The sequence below is a fragment of the Corvus moneduloides genome, chromosome 2 (assembly GCF_009650955.1).
Source record: "Corvus moneduloides isolate bCorMon1 chromosome 2, bCorMon1.pri, whole genome shotgun sequence".
Classification (NCBI taxonomy): Eukaryota; Metazoa; Chordata; class Aves; order Passeriformes; family Corvidae; genus Corvus; species Corvus moneduloides.
In genome coordinates this window covers 64,829,601-64,849,595 of record NC_045477.1, presented here as the reverse complement: position 1 = coordinate 64,849,595, position 19,995 = coordinate 64,829,601, and the positions used below count along the sequence as shown (strand labels likewise).

Sequence of the window (19,995 nt, the reverse complement as noted above, 5' to 3'; positions counted from 1 at the left end):
GTATGGTCTAGACATCTGTTAATTTTCAAGACTTTCTTTCACAATATGATATGAACGAAGATATTTTAAGATCTGGAATACCTAAAGTTCTTGTTGGAAAGGGGAAGGGCAGGGCAAACTTATTTTGAGGCTTTTTATGTCCTGACCTCCCCTAGGCCTGCTTATTTCCTGGTATCTCTCTCTCTTTCTCTCAAGTGTTCCCCATCCTCTCCCTGAGAGAGTCTATGTGTGCTTCATCAACCCTGACTGCCTACAGTATGCAACAGACTTCACCACCTTTCTTCACCAAGAAGATTGCTTGCACAGAGAAGGCTCCTCAGACTGCTTGGGACACCTTGCACAGATGCATGCTACTGCCTTGAACTCAGAATGGACACTAAAAGAGATCCTGAACATATTGGTGGAAATGTGATCAGACACCTGCAACTCAGACCCTTCCTGTTTGGTAAAGGAACTATAAGGACAGCTAGAACTTCTTGTGATATTCCCATAGTTTTATCTGGCATAAATCCAGTATTTTTCATACTGTAGTCCACCCAACCCTAATCCAAGCTATTTTGGGTAAAATGGAGGTTGACAACAGTTAACAGTTGACAACAGGTATCAAGTATTTAATTTCTGAACGAAAATGCTAGTAACCCCTCAATAACTAGTGCTGGTGCCAGATAAGATGAGAGGGCAGAACAGGGAATATAATTTATGGCTATCTATGGACCAGTTATACATACATATATCTATATATATATGCACACATATATATCTCTGTGTATAAGAGTATTTATACTACATATATTCTTTTTCCTTTAGCAACCTACTTTGATACAGTAAAATATAGGATGCTGAATTATAAGAGAGTAACAGTAAAGCTTGGCACTGTGACCTTTTTGTTCATTCATAGCAATACAAAAATTACCAGTATAATATAGCACAATCAAAAATATAGTGTTTCTTATTTGAAGGAAGACTAGGAAGAAGACTCAGTGCTCTTCACTTAATTTTGGAAGGCTCTGAAGTACCACAGGGCTTGTGCAGCATAAGAAAGTGACAGAACATAAACTGTACAGTCACACCTATTAGTGAACATAATGTTATATTAATGACTCTTTTGCATCAAGTATAAGAACAGAAACTGTACTGTGTGTCATTTAGAAAATTTAGAGGAAAAAATGATACCAAACATATGAGCTCACTGCAACAATTCCAAACTGAATGCTTTTCACAATAGATTTGCAAAATAAGCAGCAACCTAATAAAAAATTGTGTAAGTCTTTACAGATTGCCAGCCAAACCTAAGAAAATAACATTAAATTATTGGAGGCAGAGTTTTGTGGAAACAATGCATATGGAAAACAGTGACAATACTGTGCCTGCTGCTGGCTTCGTACTGAAAATATCTCTGCTTTGCAATTGCTGTGGGTTAATTTATCTCTTGAAAAGTGTGTGTATTTAGGTAGTATTAAGAGATAAATATATGCCTTTTCAATGGTGCTTTTTCATTTGGGAAAATCTCACAGAATACTTCTCAACACCTCTGGGAAGCTGTTACTCACTAAACAAAGCCTGTAGCCCACTATTTTTCATATAAACTCACCATGATAAAATATATCAATAAATAAGTATTAAAATGCTGTCTGGAGTAAATCTGTATCCCTATAATATTCCAGGGAAGAATCTGTATTTCTTTCTTTGCAGGATTTTTTTTTTCTTTTCTTTTTCTCTAGAACCTATATAAGAATTTATTTGAATAGATTCAGATTTTCATATTTTCAGACAGGCTTCTGGGTTCTCTACTTTCCTTAAAAGGATATGCATCCACCTGTGTTCCCCAGTTTAGTGGGATATCAGAACCCATAAGAGACACTGCATTTTTCAAATAAAATGTTTTAATACTTTCCATCCTTCCATGCTGTTAGTCCCAAGTAGTGACTTCTTTCTGGGGAGTGGTATCAATGGTTATTACTTTAGTGTACAAGACAGTAAGTGAAATATCACATTGGGGATATGCTGTAAAGGATGATATTGGCTAAAATACTAGTTTATTTGGAAAGTCCTGTTTCATCCTGAAATATCTGACAAGAAAACTATCAGTTTTGGATCATGAGAGTTTGCATAACTACTGGGAGCAGAATTGAGTGGTGTTTTTGGTTACTCTGCATTTCAATTTCATATTAACCATAGTATAATTATGATTTTTTTTTTCTTTAGGCTAAGCAAACTAAAAGAATTATGAGGCACTAAAGGTAATCTTTCTGAATTTAGCTTTTTTTGTTTCTTTTTTTTTTTTTTACCTGACTTTTACAGCCATAGAAGTATATGTGTAAGATAGTCAGCTTCCTATAATTGATCAAGATCTTGATCAAGGGACAATTTTTTCCCTGCCCTTACTGGGGATTTTCCACATATATACAATCACAGAGACATAAATATACTTAATTTTTCTATTTAGTTCTTACAATATCACTTAAAGTTAAAAGTAGTATCAGTAAAAACCAACAGGAATTCTGTTTTTATTAAAGTGGAACTCAGATTTCATCCAACTATGACAAAGATACTGTTGAAAAGCTGTTTTTTATGAACACTCTCAAATCACTTGGGATTTTGCTGCTTTTTTGTTTTTTTTTTTATGATGGCACTCTATTTTTCAAAGACATTGACTTTCTCCTGACACTTTTAATTATACTTGTCTATGTAAGACAAACCATGATCCTTAAACCATCCAGTCAAAGCTCTCAGAGCAGAATTATATATGGTTCCCAGAAGAAAACAGCTGAAAACACTAAAGCTAGATGGACAGGTACATTAATTATTACATTAACTTCAAATATTTTTTTTCCCTACCAACACCACTTTGAGAAATGGAGAATCTATCAAATCAAGTATTTGACAGGTAACATACAAGGTATCATGTAATTTATCTGTTAGACAAGAAAATACTCTTCTAGCTGAATCTTAATAAAAGAAACTTCTGTCTTCATACTAACAAAGATGTCACAAGATACTCGGATCTTGCCTATGCACAAGATGTCCACATCATTTTCTTCCATATTAAGTATTCTTTTAAATATATTATTGTATCATTAACAACATGTGAACATCAACAGGTCTGTGAATGCTGTCCATTCACAGAATGGATTGCCTTTTGAAAACATAACTCTCAGACTGCCTCCTTTGAATTTTCCCAGTTGGTATGGAACCCAGGGCTAAATCAGTAGAAATATTTAAACTTTTCCTATCAAAATTAAATTCAGTATTGCAACTTTTGTGGTATATTCCCCAGCTCTTACTGACCATTTATTGTAAAACCATATTAAAAAAGAACATAATTAAATTTCAAGATGTTCTCTAGACTGGAGATTTCTATGTTGTATTTATCTCTGTAGTTTTGTAAAAAACCAATTCTGCTCAATGAATAATTTTTTTGTTTTAAAGGCAAGTCTTTAGTGTGCAACTTAATAGACGTTAACTGCCTTGTCATTTAAAAGCAATGGTAGCTGTCATAGCTTCACGCACTAACTTTTCATTGTTCATGTGGTATTTGTTGAATTTCAGCTTTCATTGATTTTGAACAGTGAAATTAGATTGGCCTTTAATTTTTAGGTTCCAATTCATCTGCCACTAAGCAGGTATAACACAGTGCTGTTCATGCAATAGTAAGTTAGGGCTGCAGGAGGCAGGGGGAGAAGAAAATCCCCCAAGAGTAAAGCAATAAAGTTTATACTGTCTTTTTCTTTAAAATTTAAAAATATATCAGTTCTATTTGCTTCTTTTTGTAACTTCAAAATTATGTGTATTTTCAAGGTACTGTATTTTTAATTTTTTTTGTCCCAGGCTAGTTTTAGCAAAGTAATTAAAGATTTAAAGTACAGACAGAAGTGTTGATCATAGTTACATCATAGCCTGCTATTGTGCAATACACTTTTTCTCACCATAAGACCAAAAAAAATCTGAAAATCCCCAAAAAAGACATATTACTTATTTTAAAAAGGACACAACAGGTAAAGAAACTTGTTAATCCTGTGCCTAACTGTAAAAGCATTTTAATGTACCAGTAGCTAGTTTGCATGCAAACATCTCTGAACTGCCTTGTAAATTTTAGCCCAATGTTTGAAGTTTTTTTGTAACATTCACTGAGAAATATGAGCTTTAAAGCAGAGTATGTTGTGTAAGTTCTTCCCACCTCTCAGTATTTGGTAAATCCAAGTTAAGTAGGCCTATCATGAATGTCAGTCGGTATGCCTTAATACAGATTCAGCTTGAAATACTTCTGCTAAAAACCTTCTACAGATTCAGTTTTAAATGCTTCTTGTACTGAAAACCTACTTGGACACGTCTTGTGTCACTCCATATCCTGTGCTTCTCCTTAGATTATCAGTTCCTAGTAACTGCTGTGGTGGAAGCAGAACTCATCTGGATGGACAAACAATGCAGTGTTGAGTAAAACTAGTTCCACTTTTTTTGATTGAACTTTAGATATATATGAATTAATAGTAATTGTTAGATATATGTGGGTTTTTTTAAATGTAGTGAACCACAGACAGAAATGACTGATGTCTTTCAAAGTAATTCTTTGTATGCCTGTGTCAGCTAAAGATTTTCTTGTACACTCAAAATAGATTTGTGGTCTTTATATTATATTGTTTGTGAGATCACCAGCGTATATCCTGTTAATGGAACTCCAAGATGAAGTTTAATCTTATATTTAAGACTACATCATAGTCTTTTCCCTACTCTTGGTACATAATTCACTCCTTTTTTTATGCTATGGACAGTTCATATTCACATATTCATATATGCATTGTTTTCATCTTGCCTCTCTAAGTTTTATCAAAAGTAAATGCATTCATTTTGAAACTGAGACAGAAAAATATTTTCTTCTTCTTCTGTCTCTCATCACCTTATCTCATTTACCATTCTTTAAGTAAATAATTTGATAGTTGATTCATATGTTGATTAAGCCTTTTATCATGGCTTAGTTGAAGGGGGAGGCTTTCAGAAGATAAGTTTGAATACCTGGCTTGCAGCTCTCATTATGTTGAATTAGGATGCATAATTTATGGCCATAATTAGTTGTGATATATGGAAACAAATAGTTTTAACATTGTCCTGATACAAAAAGAATTTAGTAATTTCTTAGGTGGCTGGATTTGTGTGAAAGAGATAATAAGCTAAACAAAATCAACACTGTACCAGGAAATCATTCAGATATTTACAGTATAAGCTTTTCTGTGTCCCAACAGATCAAAAGAAAGCTATGTGGGTGATGCACTCACCTGCTTCTCATCTTGGGGCTTACCAAAGTAGTTGTCAGTGCAAGATCTGTATTGAGCCAATCGGGCATCCAGTATTAAGCAAAACATATGATCCTTGTCCCTGTGGTAACAGTTGCGTTTAGCAGAACGCAAAATGTGTTGCTCTAAATCATTGCTCTAATTGGCACCTTTGTTGACAGTCTCAGAAAAAAGGTCAAGATGTGGTTAGGCATGGGACTGATGTACTGTCTTACAGCTGCAGCCTCTGCAGCCTCCTGCAGCAATTTATTGAGCAGGCATTTGCTTTTTAAATTCTTCCAGATATTTTAGCAGATTCCATGAGTAGATACTGTTTACATTTAATCTTTTTCTTTTCTTTCTTTTTTTTTTTTATACTTTGCTACAGATAGTGTGCTTACTGCATTAAATCTATGTGAGAAAAAAGAAAAGAAAGTGAGGTGCCAAGCTAGTGCAAAAGTCCCTGTAACCCAGTCACTTAATACATTTGCTTACTGTTGACAGTCACTGCTTTATACAGTGGAATATTAACACCACCTAGGCCAAGCTACTTTGGGTATTTGAAAAAAGTATGTATTAGAACACCTGAATTTAAAAATGTCTATTCCATATATAGTCATATTATATGAGATGTAGGCACTCAAAGAGGGTGATTCAGAGCCCTAAATTAGTTGACTAAAGTTAGACAGTGTGAATACCTCCCACAGTAGCAATATGTTGTAGAGGGACAGAAAGTAGATGAGTGAAGAGAGAAAGGGAGGAATGGAGTGATAAGGACAATAAATGAAGTAAGTCTGTAGTGAACTTCAGAAACTATTATAAATTATTAGGAATTTTTGACAAAAGGAAGATCAGTTTGCTTGTTCTAGCACATGCTCTAAACCAAGAAGCATCTTCATAGGTAACTGCAGCAATAGTGTAGGTGTGACGCTTTCAGCTGTGACTATCTGTGCATCCATAACAATGGATCTGTATTACAATTGTTCCTGCAGTCCCCAGTCAATACTGGAGGATTAAAGTACAGATATAAATAATTCCTTCTTCAAAGAGCTTACAAGAAAATTAGGATTCATAGGTGAAGAACAGGAAGGCAAAGGGGAGAAGAAAGAATGAAATTACCTGCTCAAAGCCATGAAGGATAATAACTCTTTCTTAGTATAACATGGACTAAAATCTATAATCCCTTACAATTTCTATGTGTGAAAGGATTTGTAATATACACAACTTCTGGGAATTAATTTGTTTTTAACAAAGTTTGCCTTTACTAAAAGAGAAAGTATTTATACTCAATGAGTAATGGTACCACAGTAAACAGTCTCATTTACGTTTGTAAGGGCTGGGTAGAGTTCCTGAAAACATAGTCCCTTCACAGTATTTATGGGTTTTATTGTGTTTTATTGCATTCACTATTTTATTAAAAGAATTCATTTAGGCTGTAGGTACCTTTTTAAAGAGAAATCAAGAATTCTGCATTCATCTGTCTATAAATTTATTAGCTCATTAGTCACTGTAAAAATGGATGATAAATCTCAATTTTTCATCCTCAAAACCAAAGGTTACTAAAGGACAACATCTTACATGTCCCAGACATAGAATTTTTTTTTTTTTTTTAATTTGTATTTAACATCTACTTAGAAGACTTTTTGGCATTTAATGGGATTGCTACAAAACTTTCTTGTCATGTGTAGACATTTATATGCACACACATACTAATGCTTTGTACCTATCCTTTTACCTATCTACCTATCCATCCATTACCTTGCATTGTGTAGGATAAAAACATTTGACATGCAATCATCTGTTGAGATCTAGGTATCTCTGAGAAATTTTCCATTAGAAACTGTAATTATTTGGCATAGTAAAGTAAGTACACAATAAAAAAATAAGTATTATTGTTTGTGAAGAAATAGGAAGCAAATTCTTCTGTTAAAATCAGGAGAGCTGTTATTTCACTTGCTGTTGTCTTTGATGGACTTTCAGTTTGCTGACTCACTGAAAATTGACTCAGCTGATACAGTTTGGAAAGTTCATATGCTTAGTTTTGGTAAAGCTAATACATGAGTCATCAGTTGTAGATTCAGGGTTTCCCATTTGTAAGAACCAATAGTACAGATGGTCTGGTATCAATCTATTTCTAGTGGCTCTTTTTACAAAGTACACTGTATTGGACTAGAACAATATTTCCTGATCGTATGTGGATTTCCTAAATTGTATTGTATTTTAGATTTGGGGTTAGATTTGACCTAGGTCATCTGTTGAAGACATAATGGTACTGTATGCATTATATTATGGATGCAATTTAGCATTCAATGCCAGTTATTATAAGTCTGTTTGATCTTTCTGTATAGAAGGCTTCAGCTGTTTAGTAGCAGAGAAGTGCTAATTTCAGCTTGCATTCTATTATTTGGTAACATTCGAGAAAAGTATTTAGGCACATTGCCTTCTGCCTGAAAATCCTGAAATTAATTTATATGGCCATTTATCCTATTCAACAAGAACATGTGGGGTTTTGATTAGCTACAGAAACACACAGTCGGTATTCGATGCCTGATGGCTATAGTTTTCTTTAGATAGGCTCATAAATTTTGCCTCTTAATAGAGAGAAAGTGAACTAACACCTGTTGCAGTGTCACTTGCTTAGCTATGTGAGCTTTATAATGACTATTGAAATTTTACAGTCCTAGAAAAAATCCTTAATGTTAAAATAATAGAAAAAATTTAAGATTTGCTTCTTATTGTACCTATCACTTTATAGTTCTTCCCTTGCTAACTTTCCATACCTTTTTGGTCATTTTAATAGGTTGTTCAGATATATTGGATTAAGAATTTATCCTTGGGTATCAACTACTGCAATCAGTCACTATTTTCTTTGTTCTCGAGTACAGAGATAAGCCCTTTCATTCCACCACTATCACATTTCTCTTTACTGTGGAGCAGGAGCTGGACACTGAAGATATCTGTAGCATGGGACATATCAACCCTGCAAATGTCACGGAGCACATTCCGAACATGATGCAAGTTTTGTATTTTGGCAACAGAAGGACATTTCCTATGCTTCTCTTGTTGGTGTCCTGATAAACCTAGATAGGAAATAGGACACATGGACTGGGCAGAACATGGAGTCATGTTCTAAGAGGGTTAAGTTTAGATTCAGCTGGAACAGTCTGAGCTACTTATGCTGTTCTTGATTTTCTGCTCTCTTACAACATCCACACTAATTCCACATTTATTTCGCTTGCTTATGTACGCACTCGTGCTTAAAAGTGTTAACATTTTTGTATGTCTGAATTACAAAGCGATGTATACCTCAAAAATGGCTAAAGCAATTGGCTTCACTTAGTAGCTGAAACTGTGTTTAAATTCGCTTTAAACCTGCATCTGTCTTCCTTCCCACCACCAAAGGTGATTTGGAAATAAAGAAGAAAACCACTTATGAAATAAAAGTGGTTGTTGTATTATAATGAAGCAAAAAAAAATTGTTTATCTGTTACCAGAATAGTTAAAAGCTGGTTGTGGTTTAACCCCAGCAGGCAGCTCAGCCCCACACAGTCACTTGATCACTCCCCCACAGTGGGATGGGGGAAGTGAATCAGGAGGGTTAAACTGAGAAAACTCGTAGGTTGGGATAAATTCAGTTTCATAGGAAAGCAAAAGCCACTCTCACAAGCAAAGCAAATCAAGGAATTCATTCACCAAGCTCTGTGGGTGGGCAGGTGTTCAGCCATCTCCAGGCAAGCAGGGCTCCATCATGCGTAACATGGGATTTCGGAAGACAAGTGCCATCACTCTGAATGTCCCCCTTCCCTTCTTTGAGCCCCATCTTTATAAGCTGAGCATGACATCATGTTGTATGGAAGATCCCTTGGGTCAGCTTGGGGTCAGCTGTCCCAGCTGTGTCACCTCCCAACATCTTGTGTACCCCCAGCCTCTTTGGTGGGGTGGGTGACGTGAGAAGCAGTGGTCTTGAGGCTGTGCAAGCACTGATGAGAAATATGTGAGACAGGTGGGTGTTATCAACAGTGTTTTGGTCAGAAATCTAGAACATAGCACTGCACAGTCTACTGTGAAGACGATTAACTCTATCCCAGTCAAAATGTATACAAAATTAAATTCAGGATATTACTTATTTATTTTTTGAACACAATGTATTCTTCATATAAATACATAACATAATAGTTTCAAAACCACTGTCTATTCTTGGATCCAGTGATGTACGCTTCAGGAAAGATCACTAATGTCTAAGTTATTATCCTCATGGAATGAAAGAGAAAAAAAGACATTTTTGTTTCATATTTTTTCCTTCACATTTTGAATAAAACAATTAAATTTCCAAATAAATATGTAGTTTCTGTTATAAACTGTGACTGCTTGTCTGAGGCTATAATATATTTCCTTGGGTCAGTTAAAGACGGGATTAGATATAGTGTAGCTCAGCTTTGGTTTTTTGTCATTTTTTACTGGTAGCAAGTTCATCTCACTGCTTGTGTTTCCATGCAACCGTATGTCTATGTGAAGTCACATTTCACTTTTTGATGAGTAAAGTCCTTCTGATTTCCTCTCATCAGTTGTAGGACTCATAAGTGGGGTGCAAGTATCATGTAGTTAGACCAAGAATATCATATATTTAGAACTTATCAGCACAATTGTGTGTTTTGTTTTGTCATTCACTTTCCTTTATAGTTTTTAGATGCTGAGGATTTTCTTCCTGGCTTTCTGGAAAAATGCCAGACTCCAAGGAAGTTTCTCTTCCTCTTCCTTTTTACCTTCTTATTCAAATGCTCTTGTGTATTCAGCAAGAGGAGGCCAGCTGCATGAATTCAAGCAGCAGAGAGTGCAGGAGAAGACAGTTTTAGCACAACTCACTACTTTCTGTGGTTTTGCACGTTACTTATTGGAACCTGTTGTTCATGTGCTGGCTAACATTGTAACGTGGCAGCGTGAGATGGACAGCCATTGAACACCAACATTTTCGAATTCTGGGAAAAAAGCATGCCATGCGTTTTGTTGGTTTTTCTTGTTTGACAACGTGAGAAAGGGCAGTTTTCTGCTGATTTTAACAGCCATTTACAATCATTTAGTTTAGTGTCTGTGGAAATGCATAGTGCAGCTCAACTATGCCGTGAAAGCCTTTCAGTGCCTGAATGTTAGTGTTGAGCTGTCCTGCCTTATGAAAGCCAAATGTTTTTGAAATGGAGCCGCTTGCAGAAATCTTGTCTCTGGAGAGATGTGCCAGGACAGGGGCATATTGGTTTTGACTTAAGAACTTGTAAGCATTTTTCCTAGCCAGATTAAATATTACTAATGGCAGCAGTTCTACAGGGAAACACAAGTGAACATTCTGTAGATAACAGTACAGGAGGGAGAGAATATGTCTTCTCCATGCCTGTTGTTTTCAAAGTCTAGTCTTAGAAAATTAAAGGACAGGAGAAAAATAAATTATTAATACTGCTCATGAAATTTTAAACGTACAAACATATCTTGAAATATAGTAGCAGCAGGGTGATAAACCCACACCCTTTCCACTTTTTTTCAGTAGTGGACATGTTTGTGCAACAGCACTCAAGCACAGCTTCTTACTGCAGGTGCTTTTACCATTTTGGGAGTTCACTGGCCTTGTTTTGTTAGCCTCAGCAGTTTGAAAGTGTTGGCTCACCCGCAGTGCTTGCAAATACATCACTGTCCATGCTGCCTTTGCTCTTTGTATTTACTGGTATCTTATGCTTTAGGGTTTCTGATGCCCTTGAGAAGCTGTGATCATTTTTTACATCTGAAAGAGTGCCAATTCATTTATTAAGACAGAGTCTGTGAGGCCCGTATAAATTTATTCTATCTAACATTTAATAAAACATTAAATTAAAAATGTGACTTACGCAGTGACATACTCAGCATTATCCTTCCAAGGTTTATATTTGAGTCTTGCAGGGCCCCACCTCTCCAGAAGGTAAGGTGCTATCAATCTAGCTCTAAGGTGACAAGGCCACTGATGTTTTTCTCTGGTGGTTATTTAATAATTAATTTTTCATTGCTAGTCCGTTCAATAAATGGATTGCAACATTTAAGACCAGTTTAATAGGTTTACAGGTCTCTTATAAATTCCAACAATGATAATAGTTAATAGGAGAATAATGAATTTGCGCTTGATCTCAAGATCAATCAAGCAAATTAAATCTGGGCTAGGCTGTGGCTGCTGGAGTGGTTTTTTGTTTGTGTGTTTGTTTGTGGATTTTTTTTTGCTATCAAATATGCCCTGTATGGATAGCTCTATCTGGTGGTTTCTTGAATTTCTTACTGTTTCACTTGTCATATTAATTTAAATCTTCAATCTGAGGACGTGGAATGCATATGAAGTGGCACATTAAATCAATATTATGTTGCAAACAATGTCTCCGAAAGGGGTGCCATTGTGTAGGGGAATGCAATAACAGGAATAATAAAAAGAAATTGTATTTTGATCTTTCCACATATGCTATTGCAATGCAGTTTACCTATTTTAAAAAACAGATACCTCTGCTTGTAAAGATAAAATCTTTCATTGGGCTTTATCACATACTCAAAATACAAAGTAAAAAAAAAAAGTCCAGATGGGGAAGCCTTGCCAGTTCCTATGAGGATTCGAGAGCATCAGTCCTACAAAGAAGGAGTCTATTGCTTAGCAGAGGTTTGCTTGGCATTTAAAATAGATGGTTCTTGGGCTTGTTAGAGTTCACGGTAGTCAGAGATAACCTCATTAAGTAAGTTAATAAAGGAGGAAAGTACATTTGGTTTATCTTCTTGCTTTATGTCTCACTGAGAGCCTGATTTTCCACTTTTCTTCAAACTTTTCTGTATAATCACTTGAACTGGGTTGATTCTGTCATTTCACAGCCATTTACACTGCACTTTATTATTGCACACACAGTACACTAGAAAGGGATTGAAAGCACTGTTATTCATTCCTGGCTCTGCAACTATCTTACTGAACATCCATTCACTTCATTGCCCATTTTGTGCATTTGTAAAATACAAACCAAGTTGATGACCTCAGTAAAATGTATGGATTAAAAATGCTGGATAAGAACATAGGACGTGAGATTCACAACAGTAGGAAATTGGGGCATTTATTTTTCCAGAGTTTTGGGATCTGACTTAAGATCTTTTCTTACCAGTTCTTTTTTTTGAGTTATTCTGATTAGACAGGACATTGTCCAATTTTTTTTGATATAACCTGAAAAACAAGTGGAGGGGAGAGAGAACTCCACACAACAACTGCATCTATTGTAATCTATATTCTAAAGAAAACAACCTTGGGTAAGACTACAAATCTAAACCAACCTCAAGCAACCAATACTTCATGTGACACATCAAGGTATTTCCTTAGCCTTCCTTGTTCTTGACATAAACCAAGACTACCACCTCTCAAGCTTGCAGACAGCAATGTAGCAAGTAAACATTGACTGCGAAGCAGTAAGCTATGGCTGCTGCTCCAGTTTCTTGCTGAACAACTTCTAGAGAGAGCATAGGCTGTGTACCTGCATGAAGGTGGAGCAAGAAGGGCTTGGGAAAACCAGGTTTTTTGGTTATTGCAGCTGGAAAGAAAATGAACCTGGAATGTTATGTTGTACTACTAAGCTCTAGAGAGAGGGTGGGAGGATATTGTAGCAAAATATAAGAGGAAAACTTGGACATGAGGGTCTCATAAGATGATAAAAAGAGGAGAAAAGCTGGTAAACCTCCATTGCTACAAGAGTTAATTATTTAGCCTTGATTAGTGAGGACTTTGTGTATTTAGGACACGTACTACCTATCATTAACTGGTAGTAGCCTGTTTCCAGTTTGGGTAGTACCTGATTAATAGTTACTATCAATGTTGATGTCTATCCTGAAAAAAGTGTACTGTAAGCTGATCAGGTGCTGCAACCATGGATTTTTCATGCTGCAACCCATCAGTGTCATCTGCTGTTATTGCAGTATTTGCCATTTTCAAATTTGGATTCACAATAATAGAAGCATACAGTAGTTTGAGTTGGAAGGAACCGGTCATCAAGTACAACCCCCTTCGATGAGCAGGGACATCGTCAACTAGAACAAGTTGCTCAGAGCCCTGTCCAAGCTGACCTTGAATGTTTCCAGGGCATATACCACCTCTATGGGCAATCTGTGACTACTTATCTTGTGATAGGAGATATTGGTGACCCTTTTCTTCACACAGTGGGTGCCAGTCAGTGGCTGGCAGTGACCATTTTTCCCAATGGTGAACAGTCATCACTGAGAAGCAGTGGGCACTGACCAGTGAATGCAAATTGCTCTTACTGCATAGCAGCTCACCAGCAGGGTATAGTCTGTGTAGGCTCTTATTCTGGGGCAAGGAGATGCAGAAAGCAGTTACTGCTTCCTGCCAGCTACAGGTCCATAATTAGTTTCTGCAGTGACTTTGTGATTCACAGCAGGTGATGAGCAGCAACAGTTTAGTAGTGAAGTATGTAGTGACTTCAGATAGAAAGTGTGGGGCTGAAGAGAGAGAAGATAGGAAATATAGTAGCTAAATGGGATTATTTTGTCTAGAAGAGAGAATCAGGTAGCAAGTTTTTTTTTTTTTTTTTAGTAAGACAGAAGATGTAACAAACAAGATTCTGAAGTAGGAGAGAAGAAAGGAGATAGGAAGAGGGTTTACAGGATTACAGAATGGAAATTTTAGATTGAAATTTTAAGTGGCTCACCCCTTCCTTTTCCTTATGCACTCTCCTCTAGTCTAACAAATATCTTGATACTGCTGTGGCTGAAATCCAGTTAATATTTAGTCTCTGAATACCATGCAATTTCAGTGAAGTCATTCCTGAAGCATAGTGGGAGATTCAAATTCAGTTCACATGGGCCTACAGATCAGTCACTAAATCCCAAGAAATGCTATTTTCTAAAGGGTGGGAGGAGCATTGGTGGGTGGGTTGACTGAAGATAAGCATTAAGAATAGATATGATAATGAGATTTGTCCTTGATGTACAATAAGTGCACAGAAAGAATAGCAACAGCAAACCTGTGAAGTTGGAAGTATATAGGGGGAAATCAGAACATTTAGCAACTATTCTCCCTCATAGAAACAGTAGGAAAATTTATTAAAATTAGTACCTTACTGATGGCTCCATATAGACAAATGGAAGAGTATAGTAATCTACTTAGTGGTTTTTTTGACTTTATTTTATAAGTCTAGCAATAACACTGCAAACACTGCAGTGATGCAGAATGATAATGTGCAAATGTTTGCATGAATTAGTGGCCCTTTAAACTCATCCTGATGCTACAGAAGCCAGGCAGGCATTTATTGCACTAGTCCTTACTATTGAGGAGAATTTCACTTGATGTGTAAAATCCTTTTGTAGCCTAAAATAAATTTTCTAGAGGGAAATACTAGAAATACAAGAAATTTTATTTCCTTACCTGTTAGAAGTTCAATGAAATAACTTAAGAAATCAGCAAGGTGTGAGTTTTATTTAAATCGAACACTCTTATCATGGATCATTCCTATTCTCTAGGTATGTATCTCATGTATAAAATCAACATTATCTCAATTACAATGTTATCACCTTTAACTCTCCTTCTCGTGCAGCTAGTTATTTCTATGAATTCGGGAGTGAAAAATCCTGTTGCTTGCACTCTGCCTAATAGTTCTTTGGGTTGGGCAGAGTGCAAAGATCTGAGCAGGAAACTTTGCTGCTATGTACGGAGAATTCTTCTTTAGCCTATCCAAAGTACATTTTGTATTTTCTGTAGTGTTTTCAGCCTGATATAATTTTAACCTTCTAGAAATTGGTGTTAATATTCATTTATTTAGGATATGGAATCTTATGTCACTCCTTAAATACCTCCTATGGTTAGACACGCTATTTAAAAGCCTGTGCTTGTTAATAAAGTATGGTGTGTGAGATGTCAGTTAATTCTATTTTAGGTTCATGAAAAATACCATTTCAGCTCTACATTATTGTAACATTTGAAAAATGTTGACTGAAAACAATCACTGCATATTTCTGCAGAGAATGCTTTGAAGACATTTGCTTTTAGAAAAATATGAGGTTTTAGGCAGACAAAGTACTTCCAACTCCATCTAAATTATTTCTTCTGTGCTAGTGCTACTTTCAGAGGACTCTGGAGGTGTTTAAATGTCCACATAATAAATTTGATGTGGGTTATTGGTGCCTCACTTTGAACTTGGGATCAACACAACACTTTTTTTTTTTTTAATGTGTTTCCAAGTAAAATGCAGTAGTTTGTTAGGTTTTTGCTTACTGACTGAATTCCTTAATTTTCAAGCCATGCCATGGAGGATCAGAGTGGTCATCCCTCAGGGTACTTTTTTAACAGTAGACAGCATCAGAGGGAAATTCAGTGAACAATGAAAAGCTCCAAAATAGAAACATAGCAGCATTTCCACTGAACCTGTTTTTATCCCATATTTCTGGTAGCAAAGTTATGCACTGGAAAGCTTATTTTATTAAAAATAAATTAAAATATATATATATATATATATACTGTCCAGTGTAGCAGTCAATGGTCTTGTTATTCATATAAATACCTACAGCTCCTTAGAATCCAGCTGGCTCTTAGCTTCAGTGATGTCTTGAAGGAATATGATAAAACATGCTTCCCAACAGCAACTTTCTCCTCTCCTGGGAATAAGCTACTTGTTATTATGAGAAGGTGGTCACTGTGGTCCTCTGGCTCTGACAGACCTGATCAAATAACTTCCTACCAGAAGTGACCAGCTTCATATTCCCTGGGACAGAAAAAATGTGTTTCTTCCTCTCTACTCTATTAATAGTGTTTAGGTTCTAATGGATTGGTGTTGAGGAATTGAATTCATACCTGCTGAAAGCACCAGCTCAGGCTTGATTCAGTCAGCCATATAGATCATTTATGGACCATGGGGCAGACTCAGGGTAATGCTTCTTCAAAAATAAGTAAGAAAGTATGATATGAACTCTGTATAAATCCACATCAGACATCTAACAGGTGGGTTGAAGTAAAAGTAATTTAGAATAAAGATTAGTGTTCCTTTCAGGAATATGCAGATTAATGAAGTAATTAGGACAGAGGGCCAGATCCTCAGGGCGCTGTAAATCATCATCACTTAGCTGAAGTTACTGAAGCTATGCTGATTTATAACACCTACAGAACTGATCCAGTAGCAAATCCTTAGTGATAATGTTGGTGTTTTCTCCTGGTAATAGAGCTGCAGGCATCCAGGATGACAGTTGGTTTGAGAGGCAAGTTCAGAACAGAATACAGATAAAAGACAACATGCATATTTAGAGCATGTGGGGAACTTAAGACTGCAGAAGACCTTCTGGAGTTTCTGTGTTCAGTTCCTTTTTACTGTTGCAAACAATGACATCTTATCATGCCATTCAAATTTTTTCTTCGAAACAAAGTGGTTGGTTGAGGCAGGATGGTATTTTAAGCAGAGAATTACTCTGAAAAACAGATTGAATAGAACTTTTATCACATGCTGCCCTCTGGTTTCTTTTATGATCACTATTTCATCTTTCATTTGAAAAATGAAGGAAACTGTAGATTAAAAAGGTGGTAGTGGGGGGTGTGCTATGTGTGTTTGTGGGTGTGGGATCGATATAGATGGCCTATGTTTCTAGAACAAGTAGCATTGAGGAATATGATAGAAAGGCACTACAGCCAGTAAGTTGACTTGGTGCTTTGTAGTGCAGTATGAGACTTCATTTAACCTACTACCTGAGGTATCTCTTCATCTGGGAACGGTTGGCACACCCCAGTTCTCTGGACTGTGTCTATGGAGAGAGGAGTTAGGTCTAACTAATCTTTAGTGCTGGCGGCAATATGCAAAGCCAGAAGGACAACAGCTTGGCTTATGGGTAGCATGCTGAGTTTGCAAAGACCAGATAGATTGAAAGACTGTCTATTGACTTGTAAATTCAGGAAATTTGATAGTGAATCCTGTGGTGTACTGAAAATGCAAAAGTATTCTGTACTGTTTATGAATGCAATTTACGGAATAGGATTACACTTTAGACGAAAATCAGCTTTTTATGCAGAAGTTCTGAATAAACTCTGAAAATTTTTGATTAGTAATGAAGTGTAACCTCAGCTCCACAAACAGTTGAAATTGTGTGTCATTGTTTTTAGCTAGAGATTTTTGCTTGCTTCAGTTACCAGAGGAGAGCATATGTGATGATATGATGTACAGAGGGGAAGATGTGAGAGAAGGAGAGAAAGGAGGGCTTTTTTGATCTTCCAAAATGCAGTTCCTGATTACTGATAGAGAAGATAGCATGGATAAGCATTTGGTCTTCATTCCCTAAACTCACTTTTATTTGAATTTATCAAAATTTCCATATCTCCAGAGAAGAATGAAAATGAACATTGTGCTGAGAAATGTGTTACGATATTTCTAGATGTATTTTTTTTTTCTGACTAGCTTTGAGAGTCTCTGATGTTTTTCAAATTCAGTTAAGGTACCATCAAATCTTTGCAAGGCAATGTATACAGAAATTGACTGACATGAAACACTAATAAAAGTTATCAAGCTTGTTGTCTTTCCAAACTCGCATGTTCTTAATTTCTTTATCAAATACAGCATATTGTGAATGAGAGCTGCTTTATTTATTCAACGAAATTGTTTTGAAACAATAAGAATAACAAAAGATTTCCATGAGTGTTTTGCTGGAAAACTATTATTTGCTTCTCCTAAGAATACATTGGCTCTCCTGCAGCTAAATCTGGAGCTAAATCATATTAACACTTGTAGTGGTGTGGTCCAAAATACTCATTACTGTTTACCTTCTGTGAGATAAGAATTAGGAGAAAAGCAAAGCAGGCACCAGATTTGAAAGAATATAAAGAAGTTTATTAACAGACCTAAAAGAGGGAAAAAGGCAAAATAAAATCATACCACACCTTCAGAACTCTTCTCCTTCCCCCACCTTTCTCCCTTCTCCCACTGACAATGTAAAAAGACAACCCTTAAGATGTTCAGTCTGTTTACCACTTCCATAATAACCTTGTTCAGTTCATTTAGGAAGAGGAGTCTCTCTTGTTCATGCTATGGAGGAATTATCACAATGAGACAGCCGCCCGCGTTGGTTCTCTGCTCGCATCATGTGGGACTCCCCCTCCTACGACTTGCAGCTTTTCCCACAACTGCTTTTGAGGGCCCAATCTTGGGGTACAAATTTAAGGTTGAGCCGTTCAAAAACAAAAGTTCTCTTCACCCATCTCTGGGAGCATTTCATCTCTAAGAACAGAAGCCCTTCTCCTTCCCTGGGAGCAAAGGGTCTTCCTCATCTTCATCTCTAGGACTATCTCTGGGAGCATCTCTAGGAACTGAGGTCTTCTCCTTTCCCGTGTGGAGCAAAAGTCCTCATCGCTTCCATCTCTCCCTGTTCAAACTTCTCATGAAATCACAGCTGCTTCAGCATCTGCCTATCTCAGCACAGGTGCTTTTGCTCACAAGTGGAACGCTCCACCCCCCATATCTTCATGAAATTACAACGGGATAGTCTGATATATCATAGCTTCACAACAGAATTTCAGCTTTAAGCATCTCCTCTTTCTCTTCCCTCAGGTTTTCAGCTCTTCACAGCACTAAAAGGGTTAATCTCACCTAGGCCTTGCAGCTGGAATGTTGCTTATCGCAGTGGAGAGGGGGTGAAGCCGAGCTGCTCCGTCTGCACAGAGCAGGGCTGCGGGGGGGCCGCGGATGGAACAGGTCCATCGGCTCCAGGATGGCCGTGGCCTGGCCCGGCCTGGCCCGAGCAGGGGCCGGGACCGCTGGCCCCCACACGGGGCCGGCAGCCACCTGTCCCAGCGCCGGAAACGAGAGAGAGCTCTGCCCGGGGTTTGTCTGTTCTTAAGTGTGGATCACAGAGGCAGTCACAACTTTAAGTGGCTTAAAAGAATTGTCCATATTCAAACTGGCCAGCTGATAGGTTCTGTCAGGTCAATAGAGGAGCTGCAAGCACCCCTTTGCAAGAACATCACTTCCAGGACTATGCTTTGCTAACCCATGACAACACTAAAGAAATGTTAAGAAATAGCCTGCCTATGGTGAACAGGTTAAAATATCTTAATATATAACTGGTGAGTTTTGGTTTCAGGGTTTGTGGTTTCAGGGGTTTTTGCTTGTTTTGTTTCTTTGGGGTTTTTTTTAGAGGGGAAAAGTGTTTTTGCTGTTTGTTGTTGCTTTTTTCTTCCTTTGTTTTTAGAAACAGGTCAAAGAATTCAGGTCATGAAGAGGTTCATAGCAATATCTGGTAAATCAAGGGTTTGAAACAGGACACTGTCACTTGCATGGATAACATAAATTCAGATAATATTTTAAGTATCAGTAGTAGTGCATGTATTCACTGGCTTAGTATTATTGAGGAAGTTGCACAGGAGGAGACAAACTCATCCAAGTCTTTAGGAAAGCGGCAGTGTGAAGGAGCTTCAGAGGAAAATGGGCTAATTTTGTATAGCACTACTTCCATTCTCATTTGCATTCATCCCTTTTTAAAAATTAGTTGGGAGATGAATTGCATAGTTTCTTAAGGAGCTAACACATATGAAAATACAATTTGGATAATGAAATCTAAATTTTAGAAACTGTTTGCTAGCTGTAGTATTTAATGGGAAATGGTACATGTTAAATCAGCAGCAACACCGACACCCAACTGTTATTTTAGTACATTGCCCAATAAAGGGCACTTTTTAGACATACTATGCAATAAAAGTGATTAATTGAGCCAA

At 36.9% G+C, this 19,995-nt stretch overlaps 1 protein-coding gene across 8 annotated transcripts in view; it reads left to right on the top strand.

The window, feature by feature from the left end:
* Positions 1-19,995, top strand: part of PCDH9 (protocadherin 9) — a 683,529-nt gene that overhangs the window by 178,636 nt on the left and 484,898 nt on the right. Inside the window, exon 3 of one of the 8 annotated variants that reach the window (XM_032099886.1) lies at positions 196-1,628. The exons of the other annotated variants lie outside the window; for them this stretch is intronic. Coding sequence (XP_031955777.1) covers positions 196-216 — 21 coding nt within the window. The 3' untranslated portion in view covers positions 217-1,628. Of the gene's footprint in view, positions 1-195; positions 1,629-19,995 lie in introns of those variants that run through there. 8 annotated transcript variants of the gene reach the window in all.